This window comes from Macaca nemestrina, chromosome 13, assembly GCF_043159975.1.
Source record: "Macaca nemestrina isolate mMacNem1 chromosome 13, mMacNem.hap1, whole genome shotgun sequence".
Classification (NCBI taxonomy): Eukaryota; Metazoa; Chordata; class Mammalia; order Primates; family Cercopithecidae; genus Macaca; species Macaca nemestrina.
Genome location: NC_092137.1, coordinates 37,299,808 through 37,320,433, shown reverse-complemented (window position 1 = coordinate 37,320,433; position 20,626 = coordinate 37,299,808). Strand labels below are relative to the sequence as shown.

The window sequence follows — 20,626 nt, the reverse complement described above, 5'->3', positions numbered from 1 at the left end:
CTGCTCATTGTTGTTTTATTTTTTTTTATTTTTTTTGTGATCCTCCAGAAAACATTCATGACAAGTAAATAGGATTTAAAATATTAGTTTAAAATAGAATCAATTATGTATCATCATAACAGGATTAATTTTTCTTAAGCCATTGTTTATTTTACTAAGATATTTTGAAAATTTTTAGCTTAATTATCTTTCAGAAGGCTTCATGTTCCTACAGTATTTATGACTTTTTAAAAATCTACACAAACTTATAAATTTTAAATATTTTTTAGTCCATCAACAAGCAATAATATTCCGCTAATGAGGGTTGTACAGTCCATCAAGCACACAAAGAGGAAGAGCAGCACAATGGTGAAGGAAGGGTGGATGGTCCATTACACCAGCAGGGATAACCTGGTCAGTAATCAAAAACGTTTAATATCTTAGTAAGACTTTGTTATGAGTTTCATTTTGTGCATTTTTTAAATCAAAATGATGAGATGTATATTAAGACATTATATACACTGCCGCAATTTGTAAAAGATGCACTGGAATTATAGTTAAATTTGTAAGGAATTTTTAACAGGCAGAATATTTAATGTATTGTCTTTACAAACAGTCAATATTCAAAAAAAAAAAATTGACAAGCAGTCAGTATTCAAAAAGGATCTGGATTGTTCCACAATAAAAAATAATTAACTCGAAACACAATGGAGTCACAAAATAGAGATAGAAGGAACTAAGACTTCATCTAAAAAATCAACTTATTACCAGAGATAGGAAGGAAGCATGTTTGGTTTTATGTAGACTTTAACTTGGTGTAAATATGCAAGTTGTTTTTTAGATCCAGCAAAGACAAGGAATGATGACATTCTAGTAGACAATAGATTTGAAGAATCAGCGTAGTATAATAGCTAAGAACATGGACTTTGGAGCTAGACTGCCTAAGTCTCTGTAACTTACTATAAAACTGTATGAACTTGGGAAAGTTACTTAGTTTCTTTATGCTTTCATTTCCTTGTGTAAAACTGGCATAATGTAACCACCTAATAAATCCAAATCAGTTAATATATGAGAAGATCTTGGAACAGTGTCTGGCATACAGGAAGCACCCAATAAATGTTAGTAGCTAGTATTTTACTTTTAAAGTTTGCTGAGTAGATTATTGAAACAAGCTTTCTAATAAACCTTTTAAGAATAAAATGAAGTACCCAATACATTTAGCTGGTGTAAAGTTTTGTGTGATGACAGCAGTATAGACTGCAGTGTGTGTTTTATTTATAGTTCATATCCTTGCGAATGTAACTTGAAGTGGTGTGCCTACATTTGCAAATTTAATGGTATATCAAAGGTGCTATTACATCAAATTAATGGGGAAAGATAGTTAATTCAGTAAATGGTGTTGGGACAACCATGTATCATTTTGAAAAAGATAAAGTTATATATATATATATATATATATATCTCATACTTTATACATAATAAATCTAAATGTATCAGAGATTTGAATGTAAAGAAATTTAACAGAAGAAACATTGGGAGAATTATTTTACAAATTCAATAATAAAGAATAAAAGATAATAAATTCAATCTCATTAAAAAATTATATGTGGCAAAATCCAAAAGCAAAGACAAATGAGAAACTGGAAAAAGTATTTTCAGCTCATTCTAAACAAGGGTTAATTCCATAAGATGTGAAGAATGCCACAAATTGTTAAGAAAAAGACCACAACACAATAGGAAAATGAACAAAGAATATGAATAGAGAGTTTCACAGGAAATACAAATGACTTTTACACAAAAGAACTTGATTTCATTTATAATAAAAGAAATATCACTTTAACCTTTCACTGAAATATCACTTTTTATTTTTCAGTATAGCAAAGATCAAAAAGTTAACATACTGCATTAGTGAGGGTGTGAGTAACTAGGGACTCTCATATGTTGCTGAAGAGACTATAAATTGGGTCAAATCTTGTGTAAAATAATATAACACTATCAGGCAAAATTACATGTGCACATGTCTGTTGACCCAGCAAATCAACTTCTAGAAATATAGCCTATAGGTAAATTACATATTTTTATGTGTGTGTATGTGTGTAATATATATGTATTCATGTGTGCATATATAAAATTCTCTAAAAGGATTCCCAGAAACCTGATAACATGTTTTGCCTGGAGTAAGGGTGAGGAGTGGGGATGAGTGATGGTGGGAGTGCTGCTTTTCACCATACATCCTTTTTATATCTTGAGGATTTTGAACCTCATTAATCTTATTCAAAAATACAAATTTATGAATGTAAATGAAGGGAAAAGTTAGGTACAAGCACTTGGGAGGAATCATTTTTGAACCTCACAGTTTTCCAATCTTTATTTTATAGAGAAAGAGGCATTATTGGAGACTTGACAGCAAATGTCTAACATTATTTCAGAATGAATCTGGTTCAAAGTATTATAAGGTAAAGATTTTACATTTTAAAAAATATAAGCGTTAAAATAGTGTGTTTTTTTTCAGATAATATTCATTAACTGTTATATTTGAATATATATAATGACTCTAGCTAGTATGATTTATAGAAGTCACTGTTAGGTTCCTTGTTGAAGCAACTATTTCCCATACCAAATTTCACTCCCCCACAGCAGCTCTCCTACCAGACTGTTTGTTGTTGTTGTGTATTTATTTATTTCTGGCTTGCCTGTCAGGTTGCTGCTGCTTTCCTTCTGGATACTATGATTTAGATTAGACTGCTTAGAAAGTCCCATCATCATTGCCTGTCCAGAAGAGGTCAGTGAGGTATTTAGTATTTCTCCCACCTTCCACCCTTACCTTGGGTTCCAGTTCCCAATTGCTTGTGTTGGCTCTTAATCTCCTTTTTACAGTCTTCCTTGCTTGGCTTACTCCACGTTTTGCCACATCATGAACTGACAGCAAGCAAGATTATAACCAAGCAGTTAGGTCAGTAAGAGAGAATGGGAACTAATGGCTTGCTTTGAGCAGGTGTTTTTTTGTTTGTTTTTTAAATAAGTTTTTTTGCCTTAGGAAGTGGACTAAAAACATAATGATTGCTACAGTTTACCCTGATGGACAGAACCAGAATGGAGTGGCTTAAACAACTGACCAAGATTCTGCTTTTTCTGCCATTATTTCTGCTGCTTGCTTACTTTCTGCTTCTTACTTCTTTCTTACTTCTATATCTTGTAGACTACAGCCACTAGATAAGTAGTTGTGAAGTTGAATTAATGACGGTTGGAAGTTAGAAGTGTTGGAAATAGTGGCAGATTACTCTCCTAAATCTTCTCCTTCCTTGCATCCTAATGATCTGCTACTGGCTTAGTTATCATAGTCCATGCTCTGCCTCTGGCATTGCTGGACATTGCAGCTCATTCAAGACAGGCTATGTCATAAGACTCGACTGTGTGTTACATGTTGCATACTTGTGTCTGTCTGAATGGCATTCATTGAAATGCCTATCTCTGGTTCTTCAGTGTATTTAAAAGTAAAAACAAAGATGTATTCTTATTTTTCAATGCTTAATTTTTTACTTCAGGAAATTCCACTTTCAGAAATTCTCCGCATATCTTCACCACAAGATTTCACAAACATTTCACAAGGCAGCAATCCACACTGTTTTGAAATCATTACTGATACTATGGTATACTTCGTTGGTGAGAACAATGGGGACAGCTGTCATAATCCTGTTCTTGCTGCCACTGGAGTTGGACTTGATGTAGCACAAAGCTGGGAAAAAGCAATTCGCCAAGCCCTCATGCCTGTTACTCCTCAAGCAAGTGTTTGCACTTCTCCAGGGCAAGGGAAAGATCACAGTAAGCAATAAACCTCTTGATGGCTTTTTCTCCTCTTTAGTTCTTAAGCATTTTGTGGGTATGGTTGTGTTCCTTTGTTCCTTTTAATGTTCATCCTAAGCTTTGTCTTTAGTAACCAATACCATTAGTTAATTCCTTTTTTTTTTGAGACGGAGTCTCACTCTCGCCCAGGCTGGAGTGCAGTGGCGCCATCTCGGCTCACTGCAGGCTCTGCCTCTCGGGTTCATGCCATTCTCCTGCCTCAGCCTCCCGAGTAGCTGGGACTACAGGCGCCTGCCACCACGCCCGGCTCTTTTTTGTATTTTTAGTAGAGATGGGGTTTCACCGTGTTAGCCAGGATGGTCTCAATCTCCTGACCTCGTGATCCACCCACCTTGGCCTCCCAAAGTGCTGGGATTACAGGCGTGAGCCACCACACCCAGCCAGTTAATTCTTTTATAAAATTGTATTGGTTATAGTATATATATGTACATACAATGCCCAGTGCTAGGCTCCAGAGTCAGTTTTCCTACATGAAAATCCTGGCTATACCATCTGTTATATGATCAGGCAAGTTACTTTACCTCACTGTAGTAGTAAGTACTTCGTAGGGTTGTCAGTATTAAATGAAAGAGAACCTGTAAGATACAGAACAGTGCTTGGCATCTGTAAAGTCTCATTGGATTATGCCTACTACTGGTATTAATATTTTGCTTTATAGTGGGATATAAACAGGCAATAAAGTATTACGGTTCACATCACACTCATGATATCTGTGAAGTCAGAAATGCTGTATTAAAGCATACAGAAATATTTAAAAATCATTGAAACATGTTTTGCACCAACAAAATTTATGTAATTAAACCTAAATTGGATAAAGGTTCAAAAGTAAACAGTTAACAATCGAAAGGTCACTATAATGCCACTTCTCCCTCATTAACATTGTGTTGCTTACGGGGGGGACACATAACTCATTCATTTGAGAAATATACTCAAATTGAAATACGTATCAACAACTTTCCAAATGTAGTTTATTTTAGTTTAGCTGTATTATTTTGTACAACTGTTGTGATAGGCCCTGAACTAAAATACAAAATAAATACAGAAATCGTAAAAGCTCTTTAGGGAGAGATGGGATATATAAAGGTATTAGATGGTAGCATAAAGCAGTACAGTGCAAAAGTGAGGAATACATTACTTAAAAAACTCAGATGCAGATAGGAAGAGTAAACAAGACTTCATAGAAGAACCTGATTTGAACCTCAGGTAGGAATACAGTAGGCAGAGCTGAATGGGAGTGATGGAGGGATAACATTATTTAGTTGAGACACGTGTGATGAGGATCATGACTGTGTACATGTTTGGTGTTCAGTACTGATTTTGGGTTGGAATGGGTGTAGGTAGATGGGTGTTTCACAGTGGTTCTTAAGTTTTGGAGGTTTTTAGACAGAAGTCTATGTCATTCTAATTAAAACTAGGACTGTTTCCTCAGAAAATAATACAGGCACTTACACACTTTTTAAAAGATAAATGAAGTGATTTATTTCAGGTAATAAATGTATTAAAGTACCAAAAAAACACAACATTATAAAATTATAAAAATGCAAGCAATTTAGAAGTGTATAAAAACTCTTTGTTCCCCAATCCCACCTCTTCCACTCACCAGAAGTAATCATAGACTTTTGTTTTTAATTTAAGCACTGCTACCCTGCAATTCCCTGGACTCCGCTTTCCCCCGTCCCCACCAAGAGACAGGGTCTTGCTATGTTGCCCAGGTGAGAGTGCAGTGCAACCTCAAACTCCAGGGCTCAAAGGATCCTCCTGTCTCAGCTTCCTGAGTAGCTAGGACTACAGGTGCACACCACTGTGCCTGGCTAATTTTTAAAATTTTTTGTAGAGATAGGGTATCATGTAGCCCAGGTGGTCTCAAACTCCTGGGCTCAAGTGATTCTCCTGCCTCAGCCTCCTAATGCACTGGGATTACAGTGCAACTTCCCTTTGTAACTCAGTAATAATCATGACTAGCTTTCTGACTTTCTGATTCAGTATTTATAGCCCTACATCATCGATTAAATGTTGAGATAGTATTCTTTTGTATGGATGTATCATCTAGTTTCCTATTGATGGGTTGTATGTGTAGGTTTTTTTAATGTACATAATTATATTAACTGTGTGTTAAACTTTTTAAAGTTTGATATAGCATGAGCATTCACATGTCAGTAAAGATTAATATTATTAGGCCAGGCGCGGTGGCTCAAGCCTGTAATCCCAGCACTTTGGGAGGCCGAGACAGGTGGATCATGAGGTCAGGAGATCAAGACCATCCTGGCTAACACGGTGAAACCCCGTCTCTAAAAAATACAAAAAACTAGCCGGGCGAGGTGGCGGGCGCCTGTAGTCCCAGCTACTCGGGAGGCTGAGGCAGGAGAATGGCGTGAACCCGGGAGGCGGAGCTTGCAGTGAGCTGAGATCCGGCCATGGCACTCCAGCCTGGGCGGCATAGCGAGACTTCGTCTCAAAAAAAAAAAAAAAAAAAAAAAAGATTAATATTATTTTCATATACTAAATTTTGTCCTTTTCTCAACTATCTTTTTTATATTTTACAGAAGATTTGTCTACAAGTATCTCTGTATCTAATTGTCAGATTCAGGAGAATGTGGTAAGTAATCGTTACAGCTAACGTGTAAACTGGGTGATTAAAATAAGGAAAATAAAAGGTGAAAATCTTTATTAGAGAAATTGGTTCATCGCCCAAAGCACTAGGCTAGACTTTACGGTTGATAACTTCCCTAAGGAGTTCTGCTTTATAGAGGAAACTAAGGCAGATTTTTAAAATTAAAAATAAAGCTAACTTTTTCACTAGAAAAAGTTACATTAGAATATTACAAAATGATAAGACCGGTTCAAAGAGAAGGCAAACATTACTTCTTGTGGGGTCAGCAGGGGAAGCTTCCTAAAGGAAGTGCAATTTGAGCTATACCTGAAAGGATGGAATGGATTACTGACGGAAGTGCTGAAGGGATGAGGGTTGGGGAACAACCTTTCATGCAAGTACAGGGAACACCAGGATGAACAAACAGGGAAGCAGGAAATGGACTCTTAAGGAATGATGAATAAATTAAGTTTGGCTGGTGTATATAGGTATGTTTAGGGTTTTACAACAGATCAGCGACTTTTTCCATAAACTTTAGTAAATATCCTAGGCTTTGTAGACCAGCAGTCCCTAATCTTTTTGGCACCAGGGACTGGTTTTGTGGAAGAGTTTTTCCATGGAGGTCGGGGTTGGGAGCTGGTTTCGGAATGAACCATGTCGATCATCAGATTCTCATAAGGAATGCACAATTGAGATCCCTCGCATGCACAGTTCACTGTAGGGTTTGCGCTCCTCTGAGAATCTAATGCCTCTGCTGATATGGCAGGAGGCGGAGCTCGGGCAGTAATGCTTGCTCGCCTGCTGCTCACCTTCTGCTGTGCAGCCCAGTTCCTAACAGGCCACAGAGAGTTACCAGTCTGTGGCCTAGGGCTTGGGGACCCCTGTTGTAGACCATACACAACTATGCAACTATGCGGTTGTGGCAAGAAAGCAGCTATAGGCAATACATAAGTGAATGGGCATGACTATGTTCCAATAAAACTTTATTTATGGACCCTGAAATTGAATTTCATTTAATATTTACATGTCACAGAATATTATTTTGATTTGTCCAGTCATTTAAAGACCATTTTTAGATCAGGGTCCATACAAAAAGAAGCAGCAGGCCGAATTTTGCCTACAAGCCGGAGTTTGCCAACCCCTGGACTAGAGGGAAAACAGGCTAGAAAAGGAAGTCAATTGTTTGTTATATATAATTTCTCAGATTAAAATCTCTCTTTTCTACTTGGGGCACTCAGCTGTTACAGTTCTTTAACATATAAATGTTGTTTAAGATTTCTAAGATTGCAATGAAGATTGGACTCTAGTAATGTTATTGGAGATAGAGAATTTCAGAGATATAATCTGTGAGTCTCTTGTCCTGTTGGGAGGTAGAATAGACACCATATTCTTGGGGAGAGATGGAGGAATATCAAAAAACATGAGAGCTCAAATTTTGAATAATCCCATGGGAACTGAGGATATATCCATCCATGTCATAGGGGAAAAAGGACTCAGAATTGGCTTTTGTTTAACAATTGTATATACACATACATACACACACACTTTCCTAGCAGTTATTATATATACATTGGATGCCTCCTAATCTGATTAGAACCAAAATTTGGTTAAACAAAAAGTTGATTAAAGTTGGGAGGCTTATAAAAATGGTTCTTACAAACCTTAAAATTTTAATTACAACTTAACACATATAGATGCATATTCACTGGCTTTTGTTGCAGGGCTGAGGCTTTGTCTTTGTAAGTGTGGGTCTGCTGAGTGAAGTTCCACTTTTTTTTTCATCAGTCACACCTGTAATGCAATTTTGACACTAAACATCCCAAATTAGTATATTAGTTTTGTCTGTTCTCACAGCAACAAATACTACAAAAAAGAAAAAAAAAGGGAAGAGCAAAGAGCAGTGAGGAAAGATAGAGGAATGGATTTGAGTTACAGACTTTCTCTCATACGTATTCTTTTATTCAGTCTCAAAGTCAGGCTAATCCCAGTAATATGAACTTTTGAGTTTTTCTTTCAAAAACCAAAGAGAGCAAATCTCTTTAAAGGTAAAATAGGTAAAATTTCATTTCTAATTTTTTTAGGTAAATTTACTTATAGAGATCACTACTTAATAAATACAAGATTTTTTTTCTTCTTGAGATGGAGTCTCGCTCCTGTTGCCTAGGCTGCAGTGCAATGTCATGATCTTGGCTCACCTCAACCTCCGCCTCCTGGGTTCCCGCGATTCTCCTGCCTCAGCCTCCCAAGTAGCTAGGATTACAGGCATGCACCACCTCACCTGGCTAATCTTGTGTTTTTAGTAGAGACGGGGTTTCTCCTTGTTGGTCAGGCTGGTCTCGAACTCACAACCTCAGGTGATCCGCCTGCCTCAGCCTCCTACAGTGCTGGGATTATAGGCGTGAGCCAACACGCCAGGCCTAAATATAAGATTTTTAAAATTCAAAGCATTTTTTTCCTGAAAGTCTTACACAATACATTATACTTGCACATAAAATTTGGGCTTAACCTCTTATAGAACATAGAAAGCCTATGTTTTCATAAAATAATTTGCACTTTATGGAAATTAGTTGCTTCTAACATAAAAATGTATTTAAGTATTTGAATGAAGAAAGTCAGAGATGTTGACACATCTTTTACACTGTATTATAGAAATAAATAATACTTAACTGCTTACTTTATCCTACCAGGATATCAGTACTGTTTACCAGATCTTTGCAGATGAGGTGCTTGGTTCAGGCCAGTTTGGCATCGTTTATGGAGGTAAGCAACTACAGCCATTTGCATATTGTACACATTAAAAACTGGAAAATGTGAAACATCTGCCAGCTGTTTTGTCATCTCATAGTTTTGTCCAGTGGCCTTTTTTTCAAAGGCTGACTTGTATCTTTCAGCTAAATCCTTCTCACTGTAATTTGAGTATTCATTCCGTAATTTCATTGCAAACTTTAAAAAGTAACAGAATCAGAAAATTTTACAGTATTTTTTCTCTTCTTGTAGCTCACACATACAGATGTTTGTCGGAGGCAACGGGGAGATGGTTTGAAGTTTATGTTGGGCTGAGTGGGCTTATTCATTGAAGTATATTTCCTACTAGTATTGCAACACAAATGGCACCATTTGTCTACTGTTGGCATGATTGTTCTATCAAGTCTGAAAACCTGAACCTGAAATCCAACTCTGCGATTTAGGATATTGATGAAGTCATTTAACCTCACTGTGCATTAGCATCTTCAGCTGTTTAATGGAGCTAATAAAACCTGACCTGTGTAGCTCATAAGGCTTAAATATTAATTAAACTTAATATATGTAAAGGTACTAAGATACAGAAGAAATGTTAAACCCTTGTTACCCCTTGTTAAGACTTGGTACAGTAGTTTCTTAGTTGGCTGTTCTGCCTCCATTCTTACCTTTTCATACAACTCTTGGAGTGAATCTTTCAGAAAATTCACATCTGATACTAGTATTACCTCACATAGAACCCTTAAGTGGTTCACAGTCATCTACAGATTCATAGCCAGTTTCCTTAGCAGAGGATTTCAGGGCTGCTGTGAATCTCCCTGCTTCTCTAGCCTCAGTTCTAATTGCAACTTCCTCTTTGCTTTCTATCTTTCAGTCCTATTTACATGCCTCCATACCCTTTGCCTCTCTGCTCCTTCTCCACCCCTTTGTCTGTCTAGTGAACATTTTTTTCATACTTCAGGGCTCAACTAAAGGGTTTCCTCTGTGGAAATTTCTTGTCACCATGCCTATCTCTCCATCAAATAAAAACATTGTTCCCCTTTAGTACTCCTGCTACCTAACATACATACTTCTATCACAATATTTATTACCCTTTGGGTTTATATTATTGTCTTCCCACTGAACTTTATTGTAGGGTTGGCTGTGAGATGTCTGGATTTTCTTTGTATTCCTAGTACCTAGTGTTGTGACATAAAACAGTTGCCCAGAAAATGTGTTGACTCTGCATGCATATACAGTATCTATGGTTTGCAACTTCAGATTTGTCAGTTTTAAGAGTAGTTACATCTCTGGAGGACTTCCCGTCATTAAAGGAACAAAGAACTGTCTGAGGTACCTTTGGCTTCTTACCAAAATTGCACACATTTGTTCAGTCTTTTCAAGTAGACTTACAATTGTGCCATTGAGACAAATGAGTTAATCTAAAATAAATAGCTATGTAGAGAAGAGCAAGTCACATACACATTCGAAGAACAAATACCAAAAATATACCTGTCATTTTCACTGCTTAATCTGTAGCATCTAAAGGCATACCTCGTATATAATAGGTATAACTAGTTAATATGAATTAATAAATGAGGGAATGACTGTTTATTATAATAGTCTTCTATCTTTTTTAAATATCTAGATTCTAGAACATAGAGACAAATACAAATTTTTTATATCTAGATTCTAGAATATAGAGACACCCAGAGTTTGTGGGTACATGGTTAAATCACTCTGTGCTGACTTCACTGAATCTAGAATAAAATTGATTCATTCATACAGTATTTCCATCTTGACAGTGTCTCTGAAGGACTAGGTCAGGGTAATTAACTATCATTTATTTAACAAGGTAGATTACTTTCCAGCAACAAGTTCATTCAAATTTTTTCCTGTTTAGATAATGCAGCTGACTTTATTAGGGGCAAATGTTATGTATGGAGGGGAAAACAATTTTTTCCTAAATTAAAGGTGAGTGAAGGAGTGTGGAGAAAGAACAAAAATGAGCCAAAAAGAAAATTCAAGAGTAAATACATATAAATTTCAATCTGTGGACAACTCCCTAATAAAGCTGTCAGTTTGCTTCATTCTTTCGTATTCTTTTTTTCTTAATAGGAAAACATAGAAAGACTGGGAGGGATGTGGCTATTAAAGTAATTGATAAGATGAGATTCCCCACAAAACAAGAAAGTCAACTCCGTAATGAAGTGGCTATTTTACAGGTAAAAAATAAAATAAAGTAAAAAAGTGGTTTATTAAAGAGGCTGGTAAGAATCTGATTTAACTGCTTCTCTTGTTTTTTTAAGGCGGCAAAATTAGATTATGGTAATATAGGCATTATAGGGACTGCCAATATCTTGCTTTATGGTAGTAGTTTTAGAACACATTTTTGTGAGTAAAATCTTTTTTAAAAAAGTAAAATTTCATTCTTAATTCATTCCAGGAGCTCAAAATACTTAGGATACTTCACCACATGTTGTTAGGAGGTTACTGTTATACCCATTCAGTTTTCACAGGTGACATGCTTGATTGTCATAGCAATTACTTTGCAAATAAAGAGTGCTTTAAAATTATGTACCTTTTAACAGCATTTATTTCATTAATTTAAAACTCTATTTACTTTTGTAATGGCTTAGTCGATTGGGGCATATTTTAAAGATATATTGGCAATGATTTCAATTCCATAAATTCCTATGTGTTTTTCATCTAGCATTTTTACCCCTTGGGGGGTCATCTAGAAGAATAAAGTTTAGCTTGATCCTTGGATCATTTTCCAAATATCATATAAATAATTTATAATACACAAATGTCTTAGTTATATAGCTTTTGCATATTATTAAAGAAATCATGGTCGTATAATAGTTCATGCTGGCCAGGTGAGGTGGCGCACGCCTGTAATCCCAGCACTTTGGGAAGCCAAGGCTGGTGGATCACCTGAGGTCAGGAGTTCGAGACCAGCCTAACATGGGGAGACCCCCATCTCTACTAAATACAAAAACTTAGGCCGGGCACGGTGGTGCATGCCCATAAACCCAGCTATTCAGGAGGCTGAGGCAGGAGAATTGCTTGAACCTGGGAGGCGGAGATTGCAGTAAGCCAAGATTGTGCCATTGCACTCCAGCCTGGGCAACAACAGCGAAACTCCATCTCAAAAAAAAAAAAAAGCCGGGTGTGGTGGCACATGCCTGTAATCCGAGCTACGTGGGAGGCTGAGACAGGAGAATCACTTGTACCTGGGAGGCGAAGGTTGCAGTGAGCTGAGATCCCGCCGTTGCACTCCAGCCTGGGCAACAAGAGGGAAACTCTGTCTCAAAAAAAAAAAAAAACAAACATGGTTAATGCTGTCAGAGCCCCATTTGCTTTGGGTGAAATTCAAGAAGACACAACCTCCTTCTGAACTTAAGTTTCCTTGAAGAAGGTAAGAAACTTAAGTGATTCAGGCCGGGCGCGGTGGCTCACGCCTGTAATCCCAGCACTTTGGGAGGCCGAGGCGGGCGGATCACAAGGTCAGGAGATCGAGACCACGGTGAAACCCCGTCTCTACTAAAAATACAAAAAATTAGCCGGGCGCGGTGGTGGGCGCCTGTAGTCCCAGCTACTCAGGAGGCTGAGGCAGGAGAATGGCGTAAACCCAGGAGGCGGAGCTTGCAGTGAGCCGAGATCGCGCCACTGCACTCCAGCCTGGGCGACAGAGCGAGACTCCGTCTCAAAAAACAAAAAAACAAAACAAAACAAAAACCAGAAACTTAAGTGATTCATTTTACATTTATTATGTTACTTGTTGCTAGTAGTAACATTTGCCTCACTTTTTCAGAGGCATGATAATCAAAAAGCTGGTGGTCAAGTAGGTACCTGTGGTCACATCAAGGCTGTCTCCTCCTATAAAGCTACCTTTAAATAGAATATTAATAGCATTCATACTCTGTTGAATATGAAGAGTATGAATATGTTGTCAGGTATTTTTTACGTATCTAATTTTGGAACCCTCATTGTCCAACTAGTATGCAAAACAATAAAAGTTAAGGATATATTCCTATGGAATGATTTCTTCTTGATCATAAATAGCTCTGAATAAGCACTGAAGTTTTTTTCCTCTGTTATCAGCTATGGATCATAACAACTAAATTTAGGAATAACCAGGTAATGCACAGTGTGAAAAACTTCATTATTTGTATCATTTTGGTTATTTCCATCAATATTGCCCAAACTGGGAATAGATTGGAGGATGTCTCTATGCTATTTTCATACTAACTTCAATACAAGATTATCTTTGTTGTAGATTCTCTTCAAATTGTTTATGTAAGATATTTATACTTTTATATTTGGCTTTCCTTGTGTCGGCATTTATACTTAAGTACTTTTTCTCAACATCACCCAGCAGGAAGGCAGGTTCAGAGTTTGAATCTAAGTCTGTCTGCAAACCACCTGTACTTTCAACTTTACATCATTGGACTGACCCAGTGTGTGTGTGTGTGTGTGTGTGTAGTATAAAGGTGAACTTTAGCTAACTGTATATGAATATTCATATAGAATATTGATATTCTAGAATATTCTATTAGTACAATCTGAATTCATGTAGGAAATACACTTCTTAAAAGGAAACTTGAAAAAATCATACCTCATTTACTGAAATTAGTTTCAAAAGATTTAGTTATGTGAGCATCACAGCTAATCTTTTTCACATTGGTTGGAAGTAACCTACTACATTGTTACATGCACTCACACCACCTTTTGGCTCTCCTCTTCCCCATCCAACTGTATCATCTTTCCTTTTCCATCTTTGCCCCATGTCATTCTTATCTGTAGTTCTTCATTGCACAAACCTGAAAGGCTGTCTGTACTCCTGTAGTTCATCCTGGTGCTGATACTTTTACCTGCATCCCTAGAGGCATCCATAGCTTTTCTTTCCCATGCCCACATATTTAGAGAAAAGATGGGGTAAAGATTGAGCATATTATTATTAAGACTACAGCTTTGGCCTTTCCAGTGGCAAGGAGGAAAAATCACAGGATCATTGATTTAGAAGTGACCTTACAGTTTATCCAGGAGCATCCAACCTCTTTTGAGCTCTTGGTGACAGGCTTTGTAATTCTGTTTAATAGAAATGAGCACATCCCACTTTTAGATACCTGTGATTATTCTTTATGAAACTGAATCAAAATCACTTGAAAAAGATTCCACTACAGACAATATACACAACAAATTGAGTCTTTTTTCCCCCAAAAAATAGCCATGTTGACTTTCTTGCTATTTCTCAAATATGCCAGACATGCTTCTGTCTCAAGAGGCTTTGCATTAGCTGTTTCCTCTGCCTGGAATGCTTTCTCCCTCAAATATCTGCATGACATACTCCCTTGTCTCCTTCAGGATTTTGCCCAAATACCATTTCCTCAATGAAGCCTCCACATTCTATTCAGCATTAAACCCACTCTCCCACCTTACTCCCCTACCTTAACTGTTTTTCTTCTGGCACTTATCACCTTCATACTAGGTAATTTACTATTTTATTTCCCATTGTCTGTCTAACCTTGCTACAGTTTATAAGCTCCATGAGAAGAGGGATCTTTGTTAATTTTTATTTAATAATGAATCCAGAATACCTACATAGTACTGGGTACATGTCAAAGTCTTATTTAATATTTAATGAATAAATGTTTTATGTGGGAAATTACAACACATTGTTAGATTGAAAAGAAAGTTTGGAATGACTCCCTTTAACTTTTTAAAGTAATGTGTACATTATATATGTCTATATACAGTTAATATACAGAAAAAGAGCCATGCCTACATAAACTGTCAACCTGGCCACATCTAGGGAGGATGTTGCAAAGCAGGAAAAATATTGGGGAAGGGAGGTTCCTGTTGTTTTCTAGATTATATGGTAATGTAAAATGTTTCTTTTGCTATATTGCCTGAAGAGGGTAGTAGACTAGTGGGAGAAAAGGTGTGGTGTTCTCGTAGGTACCTATGTAGTTGGAAGATGTTATCAAAAACCTAGAGGGAAATTTCTGGTTTGAACATTGTGGTATAAATTCAGCATTTTCCCATTCTCATCTTGGAAGTAACCCCAAAGCTGTAAGAAAAATGATTAACAGAAGTGAGCATACTTTAACAAAAATAGATGAGAATTCAGAACTATAAAATAATGTATATTTCCAACGACAGTGAAGTTCTGAAGCAGAGGTGCATGCCTCTTCAGGAAGAGAGAACACAGAACTGTTTTTGCTGATTCTTTCTGAGATCTACAGCCCTGATGTCCTCCAGAGGTCCCTTCTCCAAACAAAAACCCATTTGAGGGTCATGATCTCAGAAGATTTAACTCAAGGGAAAATACATTAAATGAAATGAAAGACCACTTTAACAGTGGAAGAGTGAAAATCATACTGCACCAAATAACACCATAAACATTTATAAAGAAAAACAAAACAAGGAGAAACAGACAAACACATCAGTAGTCCATGAGAAATGGAGTAGATAGAAATAATTAAGAACATACAAGGTCTAAACAGAGTAAGGTAGATCTAAGCAGATTACATTGAACTCTGTACCCTAAAAACAAAGAGTGCCTCATTAATTCAAAAAAGCAGTAGTATAAACAGTATCCTTTGATCTTAATGCATTAAAGCAAAAATAAATTACAAAATCAGAAAACAACAAGCTTCTTCATGAAAACTTTATTAATTTTTGAATCAGAGCGAAATCAAAATTTCAGAATATTTAGAAAACCATGAAAATACCATATATATATATATGTATGATATATATATATATATATATATATATCAGCACCTTTGTACTGTCTTTCAGAAAAAGCTTTATAACCTCAAATGTTAAGCAAGAAAGAATGAAAATAATTAAGAATCCAACTCAAGGAGTTGAAGAATGAACAATAAAATAAACCTAAAGAAAGCAGAAAGGATTAACAGATCAAAAATGAAAATTAATAAATACAGAAAAGAAATAAGCCAAAAGCTGGTTCGCTGTGTGGGGGAAGGGAGGAGGTATGTAAAAATAAAATGGCCAGCCTAAGCAAAGAAGAAAATACAATATGATCTTAGGGAGATAACCACAAATACGGCGGGGGGAAAGGAATTTTACGATACTTTGCTCATCTCTATCAGATAAATTTGGAAACTTGGAGAAAATGGGTAATTCTCAGTGAAAGTATAACTCACATACTCCAGAGGAAACAGAAAATTTAAACCAATAGAGGAAGTTGTTAAGGGAGAGAATAATGTTACAGCATACTTCTATTTTTGTGTGTCCACATGTTTTTAAAGGAGGGCGGGGGGAAAAACATAGAGCCAGACAACTATGGAATAGCCAAACAGTCACATTTCTACCTCTGTTGATAAAAGTTATAATATTCTGAATCTTACACTGCTTACTGCCAGTGTCACACCCCACCACGATGGGGTATTTAAGTTTCATTTATCTACTATAAAATGTTGTCATTTTGTATTTTGCTACTTGGAAAATGATCTCATAAAATTGGTTTATAATGATTAGCAAACCTATTTTGCATTTGTTATTCTTTCACTTTCTAAACATTTTTGAAAACACCTACCATGATGCAGATACTGAGCTAAAATAACTAAATCTGTGCCTCAGGGAGTTCATTAAACAATGGAGTAAAATATACACGTTATTACAATACAGTGGAATAAGTACTGCTGCATATATACAATACAGTGGAAACTACTGCGGTAGTCCCAAAGAGAGAGAATGTGGGCTAAAATTAAGGCTTCAAAAAACATCTTAGACATGGAACTCAGCCTTACGTAGACCAAAAACATGTTAGTCCCCCTAGCATAATCAGCTAGCCATATTAAGGAAAAAAGCTAAAGAAAAATGTACAGATGCTCCTCATTTTGCGACGGGGTCATATTTCCATAAACCCATCTTAAGTTTGAAAATAAGTAGATAAAAATACCTACTGAACACAGCTTAGCCCCGCATAGCCTACCTTAAGCACAATCACATTAGCCCACAGTTGGGCAAAATCATCTAACACAAAGCCTATTTTACACTAATGTGTTGAATATCTTATGTAATTTGTGAATACTAAAAAAAAAAACGGAATTTTTTTCTGGTATTCAGAATATGGTTTATACTGAATGAATGCATACCACTTTTGTACCACTGTAAAGTTGAAAAATTGTAAGTTGAACCATTGTAAGTTGGGGACCGTCGGGTTATTTTCTTGCTTTTTTTTGGTTTGTTTGTTTTCGAGATGGAGTTTCACTCTTGTTGCCCAGGCTGGAATGCAATGGCGCGATCTTGGCTCACTGCAACCACCGCCTCCCAGGTGCAAGCAATTCTCCTGCCTCAGCCTCCTGAGTAGCTGGGATTACTGGCATGCGCCACCACACTCAGCTAATTTTGCATTTTTAGTAGAGACTAGGTTTCTCCATGTTGGTCAACCTGGTCTCGAACTCCTGACCTCAGGTGATCTGCCTGCCTTGGCCTCCCAAAGTATTGGGATTACAGGTGTGAGCCACCGCACCCGGCCTTTTTTTTTTTTTTTTTTTTTGAGACAAAGTCTCACTCTGTCTCCCAGGCTGGAGTGCTATGGCGTGATCTTGGCTAACTGCAGCCTCCACCTCCCAGGTTCAAGTGATTCTCCTGCCTCAGCCTCCTGAGTAGCTGGGATTACAGGTGCCTGCCACCACACCTGGTTAAGTTTTGTATTTTCAGTAGAGACGGGTTTCACCATGTTTGCCAGGCTGGTCTCGAACACCTGACCTCAAACGATCCACCTGCCTCGGCTTCCCCAAGTGCTGGGATTACAGGTGTGAGCCACCACACTCAGCCTGTATTTTTATTAATAAGGAATAAAAATTGTTTAAGCACTTGGTTATTCAGTAGAACATATTTAAGATTAAATTGGAAGACTGAAACCAGGTTATTGAAGATCTCAAAATGTAGACAAAGGAATTTAGATTTATGTCCAGAAATAAAGAGCCATTGAAGGTGTTTGAGCAAGGCTGACTTTCTGAATTTTTGAAGAAGGATTTTCTGCAGTACAACACAAGATAAATTGCTTTTTTATAAGCATAAACAGTATGGCATTCATCTTTATGTATCTCCAACCCTTGTCACCTAGTTATGATCAAGAAACGTGATAATGTAGGTAGAGATGTTGAGCCTAAAAAGAGGGAATTATCATTATAATATTATGAGAATCAAGACTTAAATAACTACCTTAGAAATAAAACTCTTAAGCAAATACCGTCACAAATACAGCCCCCAAAGGCCAAAGGTTTCTGTGTAATTGACTAAAAATTTACGGGCAGTTGGTGCCTATTCAGGGAAAGCATGAAATTAGAGCAGTGTCAGATTTTTCAAGTGAGAAGGAAGGAAAAGTAGTAGTAATGGATAAGAGTGATTATATAATCAAGTTAGGAGAAGATTCTATCCCCTCAGTGTGGCTACTCTCCAGTACACAACTTGGAGAATCAAAACCTAAGATCCTTTTCATTGATTGTAATTTTTATTTTGTTTGCTTTGTTTACTTCTCTAGGCTTTTTTCTTTCTGTGCCATTTATTTCAGACAATCATAGCACATCTAGATATTTACTTAGTAAAACTGTTTCTCTGCTTAAGTTGGTCATATAAATATCTTGCAACCTCTCTTCAGAATTTGCACCATCCTGGGATTGTAAATCTGGAATGTATGTTTGAAACCCCAGAACGAGTCTTTGTAGTAATGGAAAAGCTGCATGGAGATATGTTGGAAATGATTCTATCCAGTGAGAAAAGTCGGCTTCCAGAACGAATTACTAAATTCATGGTCACACAGGTATTTTAACTCCTTTTTTTTTTTAACTAGCGATTAAAAACTTATATATATATATATATATATATATATATATATATATATATTTTTTTTTTTTTTTTTTTTTTTTTTTTTTTTTTGGGACAAGAGTCTTACTCTGTGGCCTGGGCTGGAGTACAGTGGTGCAGTCTGTCTCACTGTAACCTCTGCCTCCTGGATTCAAGTGATTCTCGTGCCTCAGCCTCCCAGGTATCTAGGATTGCAGATGCATGCCACCACGCCTGGCTAATTTTTGTATTTTTAGTAGAGATGGAGTTTTACCATGTTGGCCAGGCTGGTCTCGAACTCCTGACCTCAAGTGATCCACCTGCCTATGACTGCCAAAGTGGTAGGATTACAGGCATGAGCCACTGCACCAGCTAAACACTAAAATAATTAAATAGCAGTGCTTTTACATGTTGGGTGATTGTGGGAATTGTTAACCTTGAGGAGCAGAATAACACCCTTTTAGCTAAGTCTTGATGAACTATGGTGGAGTTTTCAAATTAAATCATTCAGGGAGTCACATTGAGGTTTATTTGTGATTTTCCAGACACTGAAAAGAAAATCTTTTTTCATAACAGATACTTGTTGCTTTGAGGAATCTGCATTTTAAGAATATTGTGCACTGTGATTTAAAGCCAGAAAATGTGCTGCTTGCATCAGCAGAGCCATTTCCTCAGGTGAGATATTCTCCAGAACCTTTTAAATGATTCTGGCAACATTTTCAAAGTACCCACATAATAAAAAGGCAGTGTACTAAGTACTGTTGGTTAAAAATGCATACCATCTTACAGAAATAGTTTTCAGCCTGTAACTGCCAGTGAGGATTAATAACTAAATGAATTCAGATGTTATTAGTTACACTGTTTATATTCAAGACTTTTTAGATTTCACCACATCTAAAAGAATAACTGCACAGAGATTCTGCAATTCACCTCTCCCCGGGGGCTGGGAAGGAAGTGAGCAAGTATCAACCTTGGTTAGTGCTTGGTACTTAGGATGAATTCCTCATAAATAAAACAAATGGGGTGTTACTGGAAATGGGAGATAGATTTTGGTTGAGGCAGGCAGCCAACTCCTTTTCCTATTTAGAGTATTGTATTTCAAACATTTTCACCAAAACCTATGTAAGAATAACATTTCTCATCACCGCACACACACACGACAGCATCATGCTTCTGTGTCCTGGCAACATGTAGCACTCTCTTTTTTTTCTTAATTCGGTTGAGGTTTTTTTTTTTTTTTTTTTCAAGTGTTCATCTTGATCCACTAAATTTATTTCATGACCTATCAAATGGATCATAACCCAAATTCTGAAACAACCATCCTGAGAAATAAATGGTGGTGGTGGTACCCTGCAACCGTTTTCCATAATTGGCAAGGATGATTCCTTTCATCAGCTCAAATATCTGTTGCCAAACTATTGTTTATATACATTTGAAACATGTACATTTAGACAAATGGCAAGACTAAGGACAACAGATACCTGTTTTCACTTGGTAAATATAACTCAAATTGTCTTTTCAAATAAAAAGATATATTAAAAAATCATTCAGCTTTTAAAGTAGTAATCATATTCTTTTATGTTTATGTGGTTAAAAGTGATTCCCTATCATTGTGAGGTCGAAAGGGTCACCTAATAGTTGGTGCAA

General features: G+C 36.7%; 1 protein-coding gene across 5 annotated transcripts in view; it reads left to right on the top strand.

The window, feature by feature from the left end:
* LOC105464853 (protein kinase D3) overlaps nucleotides 1-20,626 on the top strand; it is a 78,203-nt gene that overhangs the window by 48,545 nt on the left and 9,032 nt on the right. For all 5 annotated transcript variants that reach the window (XM_071076532.1, XM_071076535.1, XM_071076534.1 and 2 more), the window contains 8 exons: nucleotides 270-393; nucleotides 2,358-2,435; nucleotides 3,525-3,801; nucleotides 6,387-6,439; nucleotides 9,121-9,193; nucleotides 11,270-11,376; nucleotides 18,795-18,956; nucleotides 19,556-19,654. In XM_071076532.1, the coding sequence (XP_070932633.1) occupies nucleotides 270-393; nucleotides 2,358-2,435; nucleotides 3,525-3,801; nucleotides 6,387-6,439; nucleotides 9,121-9,193; nucleotides 11,270-11,376; nucleotides 18,795-18,956; nucleotides 19,556-19,654 (973 nt within the window). The remainder of the gene's footprint in view (nucleotides 1-269; nucleotides 394-2,357; nucleotides 2,436-3,524; nucleotides 3,802-6,386; nucleotides 6,440-9,120; nucleotides 9,194-11,269; nucleotides 11,377-18,794; nucleotides 18,957-19,555; nucleotides 19,655-20,626) is intronic.